The sequence below is a fragment of the Tursiops truncatus genome, chromosome 3, assembly GCF_011762595.2.
Source record: "Tursiops truncatus isolate mTurTru1 chromosome 3, mTurTru1.mat.Y, whole genome shotgun sequence".
In the NCBI taxonomy this organism is placed as follows: domain Eukaryota; kingdom Metazoa; phylum Chordata; class Mammalia; order Artiodactyla; family Delphinidae; genus Tursiops; species Tursiops truncatus.
In genome coordinates, this window is record NC_047036.1 from 97971218 (window position 1) to 97991765 (window position 20548).

At 35.5% G+C, this 20548-nt stretch overlaps 1 protein-coding gene across 5 annotated transcripts in view; it reads left to right on the forward strand.

Moving 5' to 3' along the window:
- HSD17B4 (hydroxysteroid 17-beta dehydrogenase 4) overlaps positions 1-20548 on the forward strand; it is a 91535-nt gene that overhangs the window by 13257 nt on the left and 57730 nt on the right. For all 5 annotated transcript variants that reach the window (XR_012330831.1, XR_004525855.2, XR_004525854.2 and 2 more), the window contains exons 3-11: positions 1871-1978; positions 3884-3943; positions 5448-5469; positions 5571-5617; positions 7087-7171; positions 8263-8450; positions 15287-15378; positions 17975-17999; positions 19567-19695. Coding sequence is in view for 2 of the 5 variants with exons in the window: in XM_033853105.2 (XP_033708996.1) it covers positions 1871-1978; positions 3884-3943; positions 5448-5469; positions 5571-5617; positions 7087-7171; positions 8263-8450; positions 15287-15378; positions 17975-17999; positions 19567-19695 (756 nt within the window). In the remaining 3 variants the exon portion in view is untranslated. The remainder of the gene's footprint in view (positions 1-1870; positions 1979-3883; positions 3944-5447; positions 5470-5570; positions 5618-7086; positions 7172-8262; positions 8451-15286; positions 15379-17974; positions 18000-19566; positions 19696-20548) is intronic.

Sequence of the window (20548 nt, forward strand, 5' to 3'; positions counted from 1 at the left end):
CATTTTGAAAAATTCATTTCCTTTAAGCGTAAAAGCACATTAGGCGAGCTTTGCTCGGTATCATCCCTGTATCTCCCTTTACCACCCAACCCCACTTGCAGCCCTCACCCCAGCCCTCCCAAAGGAGAACCATTCTTGAAAAGAAAAATAAAATCTTGTGGGCTTTCTTTTTTCCCCAGTTATGGTAATTATCAATTTGGTAATATTAAGAGATTTTAAATTTTAGTATATACCTCTATGCCATTTATTAATTAGTAATTTTTAAATTCTGCACAGTATGTGCAATAACCCTACAAAAATGATCACTTTGCAATGCAAATTAATTCTTTGTCCCAGGTATTTGTTTTAAATTCTGTTTTTTCCAAGTTATTTGGCATTGATCTATTTATCTTTTCATTTGTTTTTGCATGTTATTTTGTAAATAATTAAATTATTGTATAAATTACCTTTGTTATATTATTTAGTTATGTTGACTTTTATAAACTTTATGATGCAATTAGTGTATTAGTGTAGTTACCACATACTTAAGTTTCAGTAGATTATAAACTCTGAGGATAGGCACCATTCTTATACATCTGTAGATTTCTGTAGATTTCCTTGCAAATAGTAAATGTGCAATTAATGTTTGTATCTATATAATTGGATATAGGGAGATGTTATGTGGTAAGCGTGGTCAGTTGTTAAACATATAAATTACATATATGGTATAAATTAGTGACTGAACACATATTAGTTGTGTATGTAATTTTTGACCTCTTTTTTTGGTAGACCATGACACACTATGTTTTATAAAAATTCACGTGTGCTTCTCCAAGAGTTTAATACTGTGCTTGTTCTTTATCACCATTCCTGTAAACAAACTCTTTCTTGACATGGAGAAGATATTTCACATTGTGTATTTGACCTTTCTTTGTTTCTTTCTTTTTTTTTTTAATTATGGTAAGAACATTTAATATGAACATTTAACAAATTTTTAAGTGTACAATACAGTATTATGAACTACAAGCACTATGTTGTATGACAGATAAGATCTCTAGAACTTATTCATCTTGCATTATTGAAACTTTATGCCCACCGATTAGCAACTCCCCATTTTCTCCTCCCCCTAACCTCTGCAACCACCATTCTACTCTCTGATTCTATGAGTTTGACTATTTTACGTACTTTGATGTAAGTGGAATCATGCAGCATTTGGCCTTCTGTGACTGGGTTACCATATTATCTGCAAGGCTCATCCATGTCGTTACATATTGCAAAATTTCCTTCTTTTTTAAAGGCTGAATAATAGTACATTGTATTTATGTACCACATTTTCATTATCCATTTTTATCTGTCAGTTGATATTTAGATTATTTCTACATCTTGGCTGTTGTGAATAGTGCTACATTGAACATTTGGAGTGCTGTTATCTCTTTGGTTCCTGATTTCAATTCTTTTGAATAAATACCCGGAAGTGGGATTGCTGGATCGTGTGGCAGTTCTATTTTTAATTTTTTGAAGAATGTCCATACTGTTTTCCTGTGTATTTAATCTTAAAAGTGATCTTTAGGTTTTTTTCTTTTCTTTCTTTTTGCTAAAAGTGGGTTGAATCATGGTCTTTTTCTTTCCGAAAAAGGAGAAGCATTGCACAGTTAAAAATTTCATGACATGAACCTGTGTTTAAATATTTTTGCTGCTTCATATCTGTATTTAAAAACAAAGAGGCATGTTTTGAAAGTACGTATCTCACGGTGTGTTCAGTAAGATGGGAATATGGTAATAGGGAATTAGGAAGATGACTGAAGAAATATACTAATAATATAATTTCAGTTCCAACTCATATTTTTAAGGTCTAGAACTGAATTCTTATTTGTTTACTTTTGCATTGCAGTGAATGATCTAGGAGGGGACTTCAAGGGAGTTGGTAAAGGCTCCTTAGCTGCTGATAAGGTTGTTGAAGAAATAAGAAGGAAAGGTGGAAAAGCAGTGGCCAACTATGGTACAGTATTTGAGAGAACTATACTGCTTCTTTTATATTTCCTCAACTAATGCTGTTTCTCATGTTAATAATTATTGAGCAAATATCTTGGCATTCTAGTATAATTATGAGATTAGATTTTATCTAAGTCTGCCAAAGATGTTTAGTGATGTATTTTTTAAACTTTTGATGTAGATTATTTTATGAGTCTAACTTTTATTCAGTTGTTTATTTAATATTTTTAATAATGAGCACATGATATAATCAGTACATTACTGTAGATGTGAATATGAATATGCTCTCTTCTTAAAAGACCTGTCTTAGCTAAAAGGTCTTATGTATTTCTTCAGAGTTCTTCTTTTTAAAATTGCTTTTAAAAAAAATTTCTTTAAGTAATATAGTGTAAGAAGTGAAGTGGCCCCCTTCTGTACCCAGCCTTCATATTCCATTCTGCACAGGTAATCATTGCTGTATGTAACTTTCTTATCTTTATGAAAATGTAAGAGTCAAAGTTAGGCATTAAAAATAAAGAAAAAATAACAACAGCAAATACAACCTCTATGTTTGATGTATTGATTCTAATAGTATTTGTAAGGAATCTTCTTGAGTAGATTTACTTTAAAAAGATAGTGCTTACTGACTTTTCTGAAAATTAAATTGTTTTTATGGGCCAGGGAGAAAATTAGATTGCCAATGACTTTATTCTGAAATTTTAGAGGAAAGGAAATAGGATATGATTTGTTTTGAGAGTTCAAGGGAATAATGAGACAGACATTTAAGTTTTCAACTTAAAAAAAATTTCTGGGGTTTTAAAACTTATTTTGTAAAGATAAAGATTTCGGATTCTCTTCCCTGCCCCTCACTTTTGATATTCAACCTGTATCAATCAGGATTCAGTCAAGAAAACAGAAGCCCCTCTCGGTTTTCCAAGTGTGAAGGGTTTTATACAACGAATTAGAGACTTACCATTGGAAGGTCTGGGCAGGTGCATGTCAGGGAAACTGTCAATGACCGTCTCACCCTGTGGCAGGTGGCTTTCAAGAGCTCACCTAGATGTGCTGTCAGTCTCACATCTGCAGCCTGCTCACAAGATTGCCTGAATTTACAGTCTCCTCCTACTTTTTCTCCCTTTAAGCGAGTATCTCTTTTTGGCAGATCTAACTCAGGACCTTATGGGTTCCAGGGAAGGGACTTGGCTCCCCCTGTGATTGCAGAGGAAGTAGAAAGAGGCAGTGGTGATGCTGAGTTGACAGCTGACCATTTGACACACAGCTCTGGGGATACGAGCCCTTCTCCTGGGCTGATTAGCAGAAAAAAAAAATCCATAATATTTCATTGAGCTTTACTTTTTGTAGTTAGTATTACAAAAACAGTAGGTTTGTTTTCCAAATGTAGTGATGCAGAATTGAACATGCGTTTTCAAATTAAACACGCTCCTCCTTCCCTCTCTCTCAAAGTCCCATTTGCATCCTTAAGGGGAAGTGCTTATGTGGCTATTTAAAATTCAATAGAAATGAAATAAAATAGAATATTCCATTTGTCATACTAGCCACATTCCAGGCCACATTTCAGTAGCCACATGTGGTTCGTGGTTACCGTATTAGTGCAGAAATAGGGCATTTCCATCTTCACAGAAAGTTCTGTTGGACCGTGGTATCTTGTATATTATTTGTCAAATACTTCTCATTTACCCCCTCTCTCTTTTTTTTTTTTGTAGGTTAAAGGATTGTCTTAGGGACTAAATTTCTTTTGTAACATGTATCATTTATATTTTAGTTTGTCACGTGCCTGCAATATGTATGTATTTTCCTTGGAAACAGTTTCTGTTGAATGAATAGTATCTGTCATGTGCTCTGAGCCACAGAATTTAGAAGTCATTTGTAAGGGATATTACTGAAGTTTTGTCCTAATTTCCCTTTCCCTCAGATTCAGTGGAAGCAGGAGAGAAGGTTGTGAAGACAGCACTGGAAGCTTTTGGAAGAATAGGTAATGTTTCTTTGCATTTGTGGTACTAACAGAGCAGCTTCTACCTTTCTAATGAAATATTTTTTATTTCCCTTTTGTTTATTAAAAACTCATTTTTGGTAATCAAATTTTTAGATTTGTTTTAAATTTTAATTTTTTTTTTTTTTTTTTTTTTTTTTTACACGGTACGCGGGCCTCTCACTGTTGTGGCTTCTCCCATTGTGGAGCACAGGCTCCGGACGCGCAGGCTCAGTGGCCATGGCTCACGGGCCCAGCCGCTCCGCGGCATGTGGGATCTTCCTGGACCGGTGCACGAACCTGTGTCCCCTGCATTGGCAGGCGGACTCTCAACCACTGCGCCACCAGGGAAGCCCCCAATTTTTTTTTTTACATACCCTAATCTTATTCCACAAAGGGCTTGAGGTGACAGTTTTTATGCATGTATGTGTTGAGTTTGTTTTATATTTTTTTGTACTTTAAGAACCTTTAAAAAAACTTGTATTTTCTAAGTTTCCTTTTTATAATAATTTAATCATACCCCAAATATATTTAGAAAATAAAAAATAAATCAGTATTTTGGCAATAGAGGACCCAGTGGAATATTTTAGATAATTATAATGATTCAGATTAAAATGATTCAGTATCTTGCAAATTAATTAAGATGAATTATATAAAATAAAAATCTTCATTTTTAAGAAGCATTTCAAGCATTTCAAATATATTGTTTAATTTTCCTGACTTAGTCCCATACATTGTTAGTAAAAGTTTATTGAATTACTAGAGGGAAACTACTGCAGATTAGCTCAACATGTTTATAATCTGAAAAATGTTAATTTTTGTAGTTTGAATGTGTCCCCTCCCCTTTTTTTGGTCTAGCGTATATATGTTTCTAGCTATATTTGGTTGAGCTTATGAGAGACGTGTTCACATAGTGTCTGACACAGGGATAGCGACCACAAGTTTTGAAGTCATAAGGTGAAAATAGCCGCAAGATGGTGGTTGAACCTTAAGAAGTAATCTCTTTTTTTTTATAGTGAGAATGCAATTATGTATTAAGATAGGCCATCAGTTTCTAACTCTAATGGTTTCCTTTCTGGGCTTTTGACTTTTGAGTGGCAAGGAAAAATCTTTTAAACTTTTAATTTTCCCAGTGAATTTTGAAGTTAATTGAGGGATGCCTTACAATTACCACTGAGTTCTAAGAACCTAAGAGTTGTGTGACTGCTAATTCTGTAAATAAGCTCACAGAATTTTGGCAGAAGGTAGAGGTGGAAACATTTAGGTATGTAGACTTGAGAGGAAAGCACTGATATAATGGGGTATTTATTGTGCTTTTGTGAACCAGATTTTGTTTTGCTATAGGTATAAAATTTTGTTCTGCTAGCACTTGTTACCTATTATATCTACTTTTCCATGAGCGGGGGGGGGAGGCAGGGAACACTTTTGAAAGAAATGTGAGTTGTAAGCAAAGGCAAATTAATATGCTTGCTTTTATATTTGTGACTTGAATATTTTTATATTGTAGATGTTGTGATCAACAATGCTGGGTGAGTATTTCTTTTTAAATTTCCAATAATGTTATGTACATGCAAACTTTTTTTTAAGTGTTGACTTTCTCTTCTCAACATATGTAATATCAATTTTTTAGAATTTTGAGGGACCGTTCCTTTGGTAGAATAAGTGATGAAGACTGGGGTAAGTTATTTTAAATATATGTTCTCTGGAACATACTTATCCATTTAGCCTTCTAATATTTGATACATTTATACACTTAAGGAAAAACTTGCTTCTACCTATTTTTGCTTCTGCTAATATAAGTGATGAATAAGCTTTAAAACTGAAAATGAACAGTTGGCAGAAAAGGCTTTTGTGACTTTCGTCCGTTTCCCTTTTTCTCTTTGAGAGATTATCAGCATTTTCTTGCAGTATTAGCTGTTTCTAACAGCCTTTTGCATGCTTGTCTGGCTGTATGATTCTTATTTCAAGAGCAAGAGCAGGCTATGGAAGAGAGTCTGAGGCACTAAAAATGATGGAGATCGGAGAAGTGGGTGGGAAAAACCTAGACATAATTTTGAAACTTCTAATAAGTAGGAAAAATTTCCATTAGGAATGTCATGTTGGAAAGATTGAGTTTAGATGATGAACAATCACAGTTATAAAATTTTTTTTATCCTGTTTGCTCTTTTTTGCCCTTACTTTCACTGGCTATCAGAACTAAAACAAGCATTGGTGGCTGAGATGGTGGCAGGCATGGTAACTGAGATGAATGACATCATTGTTTATAGAGTGTGTTTCTGGGAAATATTGCCAGAAGTTCTTTTGGAGGAAGCAAGATATCTTTCTGACTTAGAAGTAAGCAAAGACAGGCTTTTAATTTCCAATTCCCTTATAAGAACTGAAGAAAAAAAGGAGCTGAGAAAGATAGAATTTGTTGGCAGAGGAGACTTAAGCTGGTGCTTTGCTTTGAGCTCTCATGGGGCTGGAGTGTATCCTCTTCTGGTTTCATCAGAGTAAGATTAAATCTAGAGTTGTTTGTTTACCTGAATCATCCTCCAAGTTGTCTGTTCATTAGATTGACATTTCAGAAAGCAGGCTTCTCTGTCTCTCTTTTTCCCTCTTCCCCTCCCCCTCTTTCCTACACCTCCATGCCCCGACCCCCAGCTCTCTCTAACTCATTTGCAAATCCTGTTAAAAATAGGGATTTAGGGATATACTGAACATTTTATAAACATTTCTTGATGAAGAACTGAGTGGTTTTGATTATGCTTTAACTAATGTTTGTGTTGAGTCCCAATTATATATGTAAAATTCTTGGTTATTTGTATTAATGAATTTTTATATAAAATAGGCAAAAATTAAAGATGGCATTGTACTTAGATGTGCATAGGCATCGTATTTAGGTGGCATTGTATTTATGATAAAGTTAGCTATATTAGATAATAATCTAATCATAAATTATAGGCAAAATGGGTATGAATTATTGATTGGTTATGTAACTGGAACTAAAGCTAAAATGATTACTCTGAGTGCAATGTGACAATAGTTGATTTTGAATGCTAGGTATAAAATGAACATCTTTGTATAAGTAAGTCATTGCTTATGTTGATTCTGAGATAGCTCTGTCTAAATTTGACAACATTCATGATAAAAATTTCTTGTTTTAGATATCATCCAGAGAGTTCATTTGCGGGGCTCATTCCTGGTGACCCGGGCAGCGTGGGATCACATGAAGAAACAGAAATTTGGAAGGTAGAGTTGTATGTGGCTGTCAAGGGGGATTGGAGATGGCCTGTGTGGGTTCTTATGTACAGAGGAAAAGAATTGCTTTGACGTTGAAAAATACACCTTCAGATATGCACAGGCTTTTTAAATGTAATTTTGGCAGATGCCTCCCCGTTACACTGGTGTCAGTCATAGATTAAGGAGCTGGACAACTTAGTATTTCTTTTCACCTCCTACTTTTCATTATTAATGATTCTCCTGCTATTCTCTGATATTTTAGCAGTACAAACATTGAGGATTCAGCAGTACTTTATTCTCTAACCAAAATATCATTTTTTGTGTCCAGTGACCAACTGGGGAGAGATGAGTGGATGTTTTCTACTAGCTGGCACTGGTCAGACATGAGTTAGTCTTTGTAAACTAGGAACGGTAAGACTCTTATAGTTGCATCTGTGTGACTCAGATGTGGCAGACCTAGTAAGTGGACCCATGCGCTCTAATGTAAAAGTTATTCCTGTTAACTTAGTGTTCACACACATCTACTAGAAGTAAATTGCATGTGATATCTGTTCTTATTGGAGAGTTCTAGTATATCCTGATACTAGCAGTTTCTGAAAGTAAATGATAGGATTTACTTGTTCTACTAAGTAGAGTAAGTGAGATTAGGTCAGATTATGAGATGGTATTGTTTTAATATGAGGCATTTAATATTATCCAGAAAGGGAAAGTAGCAAAGTGATGAGGACTAAAGAATTAGAACTTCATGATCTAATATTTCTTACTGAAATTTTAACTTGTAAATTGGCAGTTTATTTTATGTTTATAAATACTTATTGTTTTCAGTAGATAATGAATATACATTCTTACACTTGAATTCATTTGATACTGACCAGGGATTCTTTCTAAAACAATAGAATCTCACAGTTGAATTTTGAGAGATTACTTTTATTATTTATATTAATTTAAATATATGAAACATGACTTTAAGGACCTAATGGCAGTATACAGAGTTGCTTTTGACAGATATAATAGTAATGAAAAAGAAAAAAAAATGCTTAGAGTTGCAACATTATCAAAATATAGAAAAGATGATGTTGAGAGATTGATTTTCCTTTTAGGATCATCATGACTTCATCGGCTTCAGGAATATATGGCAACTTTGGCCAGGCAAATTATTGTGCTGCAAAGCTGGGTCTTCTGGGCCTTTCAAATTGTCTTGCAGTTGAAGGCGAGAAAAGCAACATTCATTGTAACACTATCGCCCCTACTGCTGGATCACGGTTGACCCAGAACATTTTGCCTGATGGTAAGTAGTTTAGATTTTTTTAATGCTGTTTCCTCACATACCTGTGTGGTGTGAGCTTTGTAAAAGTATTTAATTTTTTGAGTAGCTAAAAAAATTTCCTTACAATTTAAAAAAGCATTATATGTAGTTTATGTTCATTATAGAAAATTTAGGACAGCACAAACAAACAAAATCTGACCCATAATTCTACCACACTGAGATAAACTTTCTCTTTGTGTAGGTAGACATACATACATTTTTTCTTTACAGAATGAGGTAATAGCATTCTTACTGTTTTATAATAATAATTATTTTAAACAATTAATAGATTATGTTTTTTAGGGCAGTTTTAGGTTTATAGAAGAATTGAGCAGGTAGTAAAGAGAGTGCCCATATACTCCTCCTCCCACATAGTTTTACATCAGTGTGCTACATTTATTACAATTGATGAACCAGTATTGACCAATTTTTATTTATTTATTTATTTATTTGGCTGCATCGGGTCGTTGAGGCATGTGGCATCTTTTGTTGTGGTGCGCGGGCTTTTCTCAAGTTGTGGCATGTGGATTTTCTCTCTCTAGTTGCGGCACATGGGCTCCAGGGTGCGTGGGCTCTATATTTTGTGGCACACTGTCTCTCTTGTTGAGGCATGTGAGCTCGGTAGTTGTGGCACCCGGGCTTAGTTGACCCTCAGCATGTGGGATCGTAGTTCCCTGACCAGGGATCGAACCCGCATCCCTGCATTGGAAGGCAGATTCTTTACCACTGGACCACCAGAGAAGTCCCTGATTGATTATTATTAACTATAGTTAATAGTTTACTTTAGGGCTCGCTCTTTAGGTTGTATGATTATATGCGTTTTCACAAATGCATGATGTTATGTACCCACGATTATAGATCATACAGAATGGTTTCATTCTAAAAATCCCCTGTGTTCCATCTCTTCATCCTCTCCTCTTTTTCACAAATGTCTGGGAGGATTGAAGCTCATTTCTTTTTATCACTACATAATATTACATGGTATGTAGGTGCCACAATTTTTTTTTCATTCACCTATTGTGGAACATTTTGATTGTTTCCAGTTTCTGACAATTGTGAGTGAAGCTGCTATAAACATTCATGGGCAGGTTTTCGTGTGGACGTAAGTTTTCAACTCATTTGGGTAAATATTAAAGAGGATAATTGCTGGATTGTATGGTAAGGCTATCTTTAGCTTTGTAAAAATTTCCAAACTGTCTTCCAAAATGGCTGTATCGTTTTTCATTCCCACTAGCAGTGAGTGAGAGTTCTTGTTGCTCCACATCTTTGCCAGCATTTATTATTGTTAGTCTTTCGCATTTTAGTTCTTTTAATAGGTGTGTAGGGTATTTCATTGTTTTAATTTGCAGTTCCCTAATGACTTATGATGTTGTGCATTTTTTTTTCTGTGCTTATTTGCCATTTATTTGTCTTCCTTGATGTTTCTGTTCTTATTTTTTGCTCATTTTTAAATTGGGTTCTTTGTTTTCTTCTTCTTTTTTTGGGGGGGGGGGTTCTTTGTTTTCTTGTTGAGTTTTAAGAGTTCCATGAATATTTTGGAAACAAGTTCTTTATCAGATATGTGTTTTGCAAATATTTTTTCCCAGTCTTTAGCTTGTTTTTTTATTCTCTTTAGTCTCTTTCACTTTTTTTTTCACCCCCCCCGCCCAGGTTTATTGAGATATAATTTAGTCTCTTTCACTTTTGAAGGATAATTTCACTGGGTACAGAATTCTGGGTTGGTAATTTTTTTCTTTCAGCACCTGAAATCTTTCACTCCACTCTTCTTTTGCTTACATGGTTTCTGAAGGAGAGTCTGACATAATTCTTCCCTTGTTTCTTTATGCATAAGGTATTTTTCCCTCTGTGTTCCTCCAAGATTTTCTCCTTGTTTTTTCTGCAGTTTGAATATAGTATGCATAACAATAGGTGTAGATTTTTGGCAATATTCTACTTGATGTCTTCTGAGCTTCCTGGATCTGTGATTAACTTTGGAAAATTCTCAGCCATCACTACTTAAAATATTTCTTCTGTTGTTTTCTTTTTTTCTTCTACTTCTGGTATTACCATTATGTGCCTGTTTTTATTTTAATTAATTAATCGATTAATTTATTTGGTTGGGCCGGGTCTTGGTTGCAGCAGGTGGGCTCCTTTAGTTGCAGCTCACGGGCTCCTTAGTTGTGGCTTGCAGACTCCTTAGTTGCAGCACATGGACTCCTTAGTTGTGGCATGCAGACTCTTAGTTGCGAGATCTAGTTCCCTGGCCAGGGATTGAACCCGGGCCCCCTGCGTTGGGAGCGTGGAGTCTTAACTGCTGTGCCACCAGGGAAGTCCCAATATATCTTTGGTAATTATACCACAGTTCTTAGATATTCTATTCCCTTTTATTTTTTTGTCCTTTTTTCTCTTTGCATTTCATTTCAGTTTGGGAAGTTTCTATTGACATATATTCAAATCAAGCTTACTGATTTTTCTTTTTTCATTTCAAAATGTTATATATATATATATATATATATATATTTTTTTTTTTTTTCCTGCGGTACGCGGGCCTCTCACTGTTGCGGCCTCTCCCGCTGCGGAGCACAGGCTCTGGACACGCAGGCCCAGCGGCCATGGCTCACGGGCCCGGCCACTCCACGGCACGTGGGATCTTCCCGGACCGGGGTATGAACCTGTGTCCCCTGCATCGGCAGGCGGACTCCCCACCACTGCTCCACCAGGGAAGCCCTGTTTTTGTTTTTGAGCATTTCCTTTTGATTTTTTTAGCATTTACTTCTGTCTGCTTACAGTAGTCATCTGTTCTTGTAAGTTGTCCACTTTTCTCCATTAGAGCCCTTAGCATGTTAATCACAGTTACTTTAAATTCCTAGTTTGATAATTCCAAAATCTCTGCTATATTTCAAGCTGGTTCTGAGGCTTGCTTTGTCTCTTCAGTCTGTACTTTTCTTGCCTTTTAGCATGCCTTGAAATTTTTGTTGAAAACAGAACATGATGTATTGGGGTAGTAGAAAGTGTGGTATTCAGAGCTTTATTGTGAGGTTTCATGTTTATCTAGCTAGGAGTTAGGTTGCATTTATTGGTTGCTGTAGCTGTTGGTGTCAGAGGCTACATTTTCCTCTTTGTCATTGTTTTTGTGTCCCCTGTTGTCTTTGGGTTTCCCTAGGTACTCTGTGTTTGCAGCTCTCTCAGTTGTAATCCACTGTTGTTATACTGGAGCCCTGTTGAAGTGGCTGTAAATTATGGCGAGGGGAAGTGTTCTATAATCTTATGATTAAATCCCCATGTTTTTTAGCAGGTCAAAGTCTCTGGACTCTCACCTTCAGTAGAGTTTCTTAGCCTTTTTTCTTTTTCTCCCCTTATTTGAGACAGGAAGGCTAGAGGGGTTCCACTAGTCTAATTGTTCTTCCCTTAAGTCAGATAAGGCTCTGGTAGCTTCCCTTGAGGATAGGCCTTTGTTAAGGAGAACAGAATGCTCTGGGCATATTTCAAAATGATTTTGTTTTATTGATTTATTTATTTTGTTACCCTCTCCCTTTTTCTCTGTAACATTTCAAAGCAAATCTTAGATGTTGCATCTCACCTAATAAATACTTGGAAATGTGTCTCTAACAGATATGGACATTGTAACCACAATGCCAATATCACACCAAATAAAATAATTCATTAACATTGTCTAATACCAGATTTATATGAAAACTTCCTCATTATCTAAAAAATATCTTTTTAGAGTTAGTTTATTCCACAGTGATCTAAACAAGGTTCACAGTCGTTTTGTTACTGTATCTCTTAAGTTTTATTTAACATATAATAGCTCATTCTCCTTTTTAAAAAAGTGCCAGTTATTTGTGGAAGAAACTGCGAGTTCATTTGTCCTGAAGACTATTCCTCATTCTTGATTTGGATTGCCTTTGCACTTTTGTGGAAAATCAGTTGACCATGTATGTATGTGTGGGTCTATTTCTGGATTGTCTGTTCTGTTGTATTGATCTATGGGCCTGTCCTTTTACCAATACCATGATGTTTTAATTACTATAGTTTTACAGTAAGTCTTGAAATCAGGTAATGTGAGTCTTCCAACTTTGTTCTTTGAAAACATGAAATACAAAGTTTTAACTTTAAATATTTAAATGCATGATTGAGAGCCAGTGCTTATTTATTTAGTTATATAATAAATAGAATACTTGACTGGTGAAAAACTGTGTATGGTTTTTGATACTCCTGGTTTTAACATATTTCTAAAAAGAAAATATCTATAATACTTTAAAAGTAGTTTCTGTGAAACAGTACAAAACAGTTGATGAGTGAAATTACTTTAGAATTAGCTGCTTCATGGCATACAAATGCTTTTTCACAGTACCATTTTACTTTCCACGTTTGAGCTAACGTTCATTTTAGAACTTGGAATTTGTAATACCAAACAAGTATGTACTTGCTAGCTTTTCCTAAGAGCTGTGCCTAACCAGTTTGCTTTAGTGTAGAAGAGCTATTTGTACCTGAGATCTAATTTTTTTTCCTTTTCTTTTGTCAACAGGGCCATTTAAAAAAGTCCCTTATTTTAAAAACTCTTTATACTCTCATATCTTATTGAAGGAATTCTTGTTAAAGAACTGGATTAAGTATAATACTACATATATATGCACAACAGTGTAGGTTACTGGCAAGAAGTAAAGCATCAAAATGTAATGCATAGGGGCTTCCCTGGCGGCGCAGTGGTTGAGAGTCCGCCTGCCGATGCAGGGGACGCGGGTTCGTGCCCTGGTCCGGGAGGATCCCACATGTCGCGGAGCGGCTGGGCCCGTGAGCCATGGCTGCTGAGCCTGTGCATCCAGAGCCTGTGGTCCGCAACGGGAGAGGCCACAGTAGTGAGAGGCCCGTGTACTGCAAAAAAAAAAAAAAAATGTAATGCATAGTCATGAACTCACTGCGCAACCCAAGAATTGGAACATTACTTGCATCTAACTTTATACCTTCTATTCTATTCCTCTGCTTCATGCCAAGAGACAACCACTATTTAGAATTTTATGCTTATCATTTCTGTGCTAGACTCCTACCTAAGTCACTTTTTGCCATGGGCTGTAGACTTTCTTGGGGAAGCAGCAAGTTTTCAAGAAAATGTTGAAAACTTTAGCTTTTAGGGCTTCCCTGGTGGCGCAGTGGTTGAGAGTCCGCCTGCTGATGCAGGGGACGCGGGTTCGTGCCCCGGTCCGGGAGGATCCCATATGCCGCGGAGCGGCTGGGCCCGTGAGCCATGGCCGCTGAGCCTGTGCGTCCGGAGCCTATGCTCCGCAACGGGAGAGGCCACAACAGTGAGAGGCCCGCGTATTGCAAAACAAACAAACAAACAAACAAAACTTTAGCTTTTAAATTTGCTTTCCTTTGAGAATGTAGCTTCCATTAATTTTGACCTCTAGAGATGTTAAGTCACTGTTTAATGTAGTATCTTTTATGCCCACCAAACCCTAGTGAAAGATGTTTGGAGAATAAGATGTATTTTAGACTAATAATTTAATCTTTCTGGACCTGCTTTCTTTTCTGTAAAAGAAGAGAGTTGTTACAGATCATTTTTAAAAGCCCTTCAGATTCTGAATTTCTGTTATTTTAAATTTTGGTATTTATTACTTTTTTATAGTTTAGAAAAAGCTGAAAATTTATTTTGCCTCAGCGTTTTTCCTCTTTTCCTCTGAAATATTAACTTACAGGCTGTCAAAGGAATTATTTGTTAAAGAACCAGGTGTTAAGAGTAATGTGTGGAGACATTTGCAATTTCTTTTCCCCCTTTGAAATATATTTGAAAAATGGAAAGTCATATATGTGACTTACATGTTTCTTACATGAAATGAAACATGATCTTAGGATGAATACTCATGAACTAACTTCCCAAGCTGTATTAGTTATTTACTGCTGTGTAATAAATTACTTCAAATTTTGTGGATTAAAACAACAAGTATATATTATCTCACAGTTTCTGGGGTCAGGAATACTGTAAAGTGAAAGGTTTTTAGAGCTGCTCTTTAATTTACAGGGACTGTAAATGTCATCTTTGTCACTTTAAAATACAAAACTATATTTTGTCCCTTCACAGTTAAAATTTACATTTATTTGATTCTTTAAAGATTATAAGATGTATTTACAAATCGTGTCTCATTTGAGCCTTGCAGCAACTTAGTAGAATAGGCAGGTAACGCATTTTAATTACCATCTTACAGATACAGACACACGTCCAAGAGAGTTGAGTGCTGTGCTCAATGCCCTAAATTGCCTACATGGCAGGGCCAGCAGTAAAATCTAGGTGTTCATGCTCCTTGTGTAGTACCTTTCTGCTCTGTTAAGTTGCTCACAGAAGGTATATAACAGGAAAATATTTCTTACACTTTGTGACTCATCAGTAATGGTTGCAAGGTCCATTTTACATCATCTTACTGTCATTACAGTTGTCAAGGCTGTTTTATAGTGTTCTAGCTTCTGGGAGAGCAAAACAGTTTTGGGAATGAATGGTACCTAAGTTCATTATGCTATGTATGCCTTTGCTCACCAGTCTTTGCCAAGGCAGCTTTAACTTGTCTTCTAAACAGTACGTTACCCATCTTGGAAAGGTATATCTGATGCCTTCTATGTTAGAAGCCTGAATGTCTCCATTGGGATGAAAAGATTCTTCTAAAAGCCTTGGATGTTAATACTAATTAATTATGTATATCTAATTTTTTTCTTGTTTATTTAAAAAGTCTCTGAACCTATAATTTTATAAGTGAGGAATTTTCAGAAAGTAAAATGATTGATTGAATATGTATATATTCTTGTTGATAGTTTTTTTTTTTTTTTTTTTTGGCTATTTATTTCAGATCTTCTGGAAGCTCTGAAGCCAGATTACGTGGCACCCCTGGTCCTTTGGCTTTGCCATGAGAGTTGTGAGGAAAATGGTGGCTTGTTTGAGGTATTCTGCACCTTTGCACTTTCTCCCAAAGCAATATTTGTGTAATTAAATATAAAAAAATGATTCAAAAATTAGTATTTTCCAATTGTTCACATTTGTAAAAATCTGCCTCAGTTGGTATCACTTGTATATTTTTTAATATTATGTATATGTTATAATTAAGGAACAAGTATGACTAATGTCCTTTTTTGAGAAAGTAACAGCAACTTTGTAAATTGTTCTTCCCTAGTTCTTCATTTCTGATATTCTTGTCAAATGAAAATGTGACTGACTGGTTTGATGTGTTTAGTCAGATACAGAAAGTCTCATTTGGTTAGAGATGCTGAGTAGTAAGTTAAGTGAAAGGACAGAGGTGATGGTTTAAAGTCAGCCAGGCCAGGTTTTGATTTCTTGCTCTGGTAATTGCTGGCTCGCTGGAATATTGTACAAATTAACCTCCCTGAGTTTTCGTTTTCTTGGGGTTTTGTTGTGAGAACTGGAGATCATATTTTTAAACTCTTAGCGTACAGAGCAGTCACCCCTCAATTTTAACTATTATATCAGTATAGCAGGAATTCAGTCTGGGTATGATAGATCAGTAAACACAACTTATTATTTGTATTAACTTTAAAAATAAACTTTGCTATGTTTCCCTGTTGCAAAGCTTTGCATGTTTGCTATAAAAATAAAAACCACACATAATCCTACCATCCAATGAGGTTCAGTTTTCACTCTATAATCAAAGTCCCTTTAGATCTTCTTATGCTGATTTATATATTTTTTAGTCCTCATTTGAGTTTGATCTCTTTTTTCTTTTCTAGGATGAACTGTTAAATTTTAGACCATCCCCCTTTATCTGATTCTCTGTGGTAGTATAATAATAAACCTGTTGCATGTGGAATACATGACATCCAAAGATATTTCTTGGTAACAAAATTACCTGGCTCAGTTTGAAGTGAATGATATATATTAGCCTGATTTATTTGAATAAAAAGCTGTTTAGTAAATGAAAAACAGTCTACACATGTCTATGCAGAGATAGGTGCCTCTGCTTTCTTAATCACAGTCGTTGATTGTGAATTGTGGAAAATTAGAGGTGGAAAGGACTTTACAACTCTAGATTTACAGAAGAGAAATTTAATAATATCAAGCCATGTGGAGCTCAAAATTTGGTCTGCCTGTCTTTTTATCTCATTAAGGAATTTTTAAAAAATTCTTTGTCTTTTACATTTATGTTTGTTATTAATTCTGTGAACAAAAATAATATATGCTTTTGTAGAAAACTTCAAATATATAGGGGAGTATATAGAGGAAAATAAAAATCACCCACATTACCACTATCGAGAGATAACTCCTATTAATATTTTTGTGGATATTCTTTTCCAGTCTTTCATTAGATGTGCATTTTACACGAATAGGCTTTTTTTTTTTAGGTATACAGTTTACACACACACCCAAACATACACAGATAACTAGGATAATGCTGTAGATGAAGTTTTGTATGTTGTTCTTTTATTTTACTATATTGTGAACATTTTTAGTAAGGGACATTTGCTGTGTGAGATTGAGTACAAAATACAGTAAGAGAGGTGTGTAATATCCTGACTTAAACCTTGAATGTAAATTGACACTTTGTTTGCCAAGTTTTGATAGATATCTAGAGTGGCAGATAGAGATTTTTTGGATCGACTGGAGCTGTTGTTTCTAGCACCTGTGAGGAGTTTGCAGCTTGTTGCTTCACTCCCCAAGTATGGTAAAAGATGATATTTTTCTTGCCTGTTATCAGTACCACTGCCATTTTAACTACTCTGACAGCATCAAGGCCGATTGTCCTGTTAATATACGTAAAGGAATGAGTGATTAGAGCCACTGAGAAGTGTGCTGTCTGCTGGTACAGTTTCTTCCGTTATATGCATGTGGAACACTGTAGTTGTGGTGTTTGAAGATATGACAAACAGATTTTCTTACATCAGATATTTTCTTCTGAGAATTTCCTTGAATGGCTTCTAGAAAAAATATCATCTTTCTGTACGGTGATTAATGTATTTGGTCATTTGCCTTATTTCTATATAAAGGTGTTTCATTAAAATGAGTATATGTAGTTCATTAAGTCAAATCCTGGCTTTATTTTTCTTTGCTTTTTATTTTTTTTATTCATTAAGTCTTTCCAGAAGGACATGTATTTCAAGTGATGTGCTGGGCAAATTTGGTATTTATATTGTTTAACCTTCATGGTTACTTCATGAAGAGTGTATTATTATCCTGATTTTACATAACGGGAATCTTGAGTTTAGGGAAGTCAAATTATTTAACCAGGATCAGACAGCTAGTCTGTAGAAGAACTAGTATCACACCAGTTTGGTTTCTGTGCAAAGTCATGCTTTTCTACTACATGCATTTCTGCTATATTGTGTTGCTTTATTTTTCTGCTCTGATAACATGAATAGTGCAAAGTCATGTGGGCCAACAGACTTTTGTAGAGCTGCATTATTTTCATCCATTGTCATCTAGCATTCTGATACTTGTAAAAAGATAGCTGCCTGTTTTGTTCATTTCATAAAAATTTTATTAGTAATTTCACATTAGATGGTATAACTTCTTCCTCCTCTTTTTGTAGGTCGGAGCAGGATGGATTGGAAAATGTAAGTCTCTTTTGGTTTTTGGTTTGCCATACATTATTTCCATATCTTTAAAACTGCATATCCAGGTAGAGCTGGGTAAAGACCTTGTCGAATGCCGAACCATTGGATTTAGTGCACGCATAATCAAACTCAAACATTGTTATCGCAACAGGTCTTCTAAAACATGGAAATTGCCCTGCAGGCCTGTGGTATTTTCAAGGATCTTTTCAATTTTTTTCCTATTAGCAGTGCTTATTCAATATTTGTTCTGTCCTATTCAGAACTGGCTGTTTCTTCAGACAGCACAGTCTCTCTTTATATTGATGTTTGTATTCCCATGTCTCCGACACCCCACATGCCTGTTTAGCAGAGTAGTGAGTGGGAGGGAGGGCGTTTTTTCAAGATGGGAAGAGCTCTGTCCTAGGCAAGTTCTCCAGTTCTCTCAGTGATTCTTTTCTTCCTTGGAACATCAGAAGGAGACAGTGGGGAATCACACTGGACAGCTTTCTAGAAGAGAAATTGCAGCTGATCTGTAGAAATTATTCTCCTTCAGCCCAATAGTAAATTCATCTGGCTTAAATCCTCTCTTCCCCCAGTTTTTAAACCTTGTGAGCTCCAAATTGGATAATTACTGTGTGGTGTTTAAAAAAAATTGTGAACATTCCAATATCCCAATTCAACTTTTCAGTTGGGTGCTGGTATCAAAATTAATTGAATTATTTAAAAGGCTGCCATTACTGGATGACATTGTTACAACATATTGTAGTGTATTATTAATGACTGTTCTCTAAGTTATGAAGTAACTTATTCAAACATTTTTAAGTGTCTTATGACATCTTTTAAGAAAGGAAGATCAGTTGTTGCAATAAAAGCTGTATATGGGACTTTATCAATAGGAAATCTCTAGAAGCTTCTGTCATTTCCCAGGACAAACCTTCAATTTAGTAATCATCAGAGTCTGACCATTCTGTTTAAATAAGGTTCTATTTATTCCTCAGGCTTTTAAAATGTTAAAAATTATCTTTATGGAACTTATGCAGCAATGATGATTTTTGTGAATCTGGGTGGGCAATCTAGTTGACTTCCCATGGAAAAGGAGGAAGAGCAAAGGGAGGAAAAGGGAGAATTATGTGGGGTTGTGTGATATATTAATTTGATTATCTGGAGTCTTTGACCTGTTATCACCACTAGTTTTCAGTTTGCTATTCAACAGAGCTCTATTCTGTTCTGTTACCTTGAAGTGTATTATCTAAGTGATCTTTGGTGATGAAGACAGTCTTTTGGTGTGATTATATATAATTTAACTTTCTGATTCAGCATTTCATCCTACCTTTAGTAGTATCTGGCATAGTCAGAGGAGGGAGAGGTTTTCCCTTCAGCTTCAAATATTAGAAAAAGAAATTTGACATCCTAATGGGTTTGTTATTTTTTTTAAATTTGTAGTAAAAATCTTTAGAAGTTAGAATCTTTTTTTCCAAATTCCATTTTTCTTGATGTTAAAAAAAAAATTCAGGGGACTCATGAATTCTACTTTCTGTCTCCCTCTTAAACTATGTGTTCAGTATCTTGGTTTTATTTCTATAACCAGTACGATGGGAGCGGACCCTTGGAGCCATTGTAAGACAGAGGACTCAGCCAATGACTCCTGAGGCGGTGAAAGCTAACTGGACGAAGATCTGTGACTTTGATAATGCCACCAGGCCTCAGAGAATTCAAGGTAAAGAGTCCCAAGTCAGTTTAGTCCTGGTTGGGTAATCAGAGGCAACAAAGCATTCTCTTCTCTTATGGAATTGTCTTCTTAATTGTGATAACTTAGATGCTCAGATCATCAAGAGCACATTTTCTGCTCCAGTAGGTATTAGAACTCTCCAATTTAAAGTATGTATGTTACTCCCACTGTCAGTTTTTCAGTTTTCTTATGATCCTGATTTTTTGGTATATGTGTGATTGAGGGGACGTAAGGAGGTGTTTACCCATTTGTGCTCAATGCATCTATTCCCCATCTGGTAGTTGGTTTCAAAGTCTTGCCTTATCTAATCACATGTTCCTTAATCTGACCTGATTTTTCTTTATTTCCCCAAAAGTTTATTTAAGTCTTATATTATTTAGGCTTAGGTCTTTTCTCTCTAGTGAATAGATTTTGCTTTGTTTTAGCACTTTGTCTTTGCTACTGTTTCTCTGCCTTTCTAAGATGCCTCTCATTCCTTTTATCACCTCTGCTAATCTCGGTGCTTCTTTAGAAAAACTCAAGCCCCAGATGTTCAACAAAACCTCCCCAGATATTCTGGGCTTCATATTCTGGGCTTCAGCTCTTTCTTAGCTGAACTCTTACCACTTGAGCGTCTAATCATGACTGCTTTCCACTGCTTTTGTTTCATAAGTGTGTGGTTTCTTAACTGCATAATAAGTTCCTTTGGAGGCAGAGAATGTATCTTGTATGTCCTTTTGTATTTGGTGCTAGCATAGTGCTGAACTCATAGAAAGGATTTAGTAAATGCTTGTTACCTTGAATTATTGAATCATCTATGATATGCCACAGGAAGAGACGGCCAATAAAAGTCACATTATTT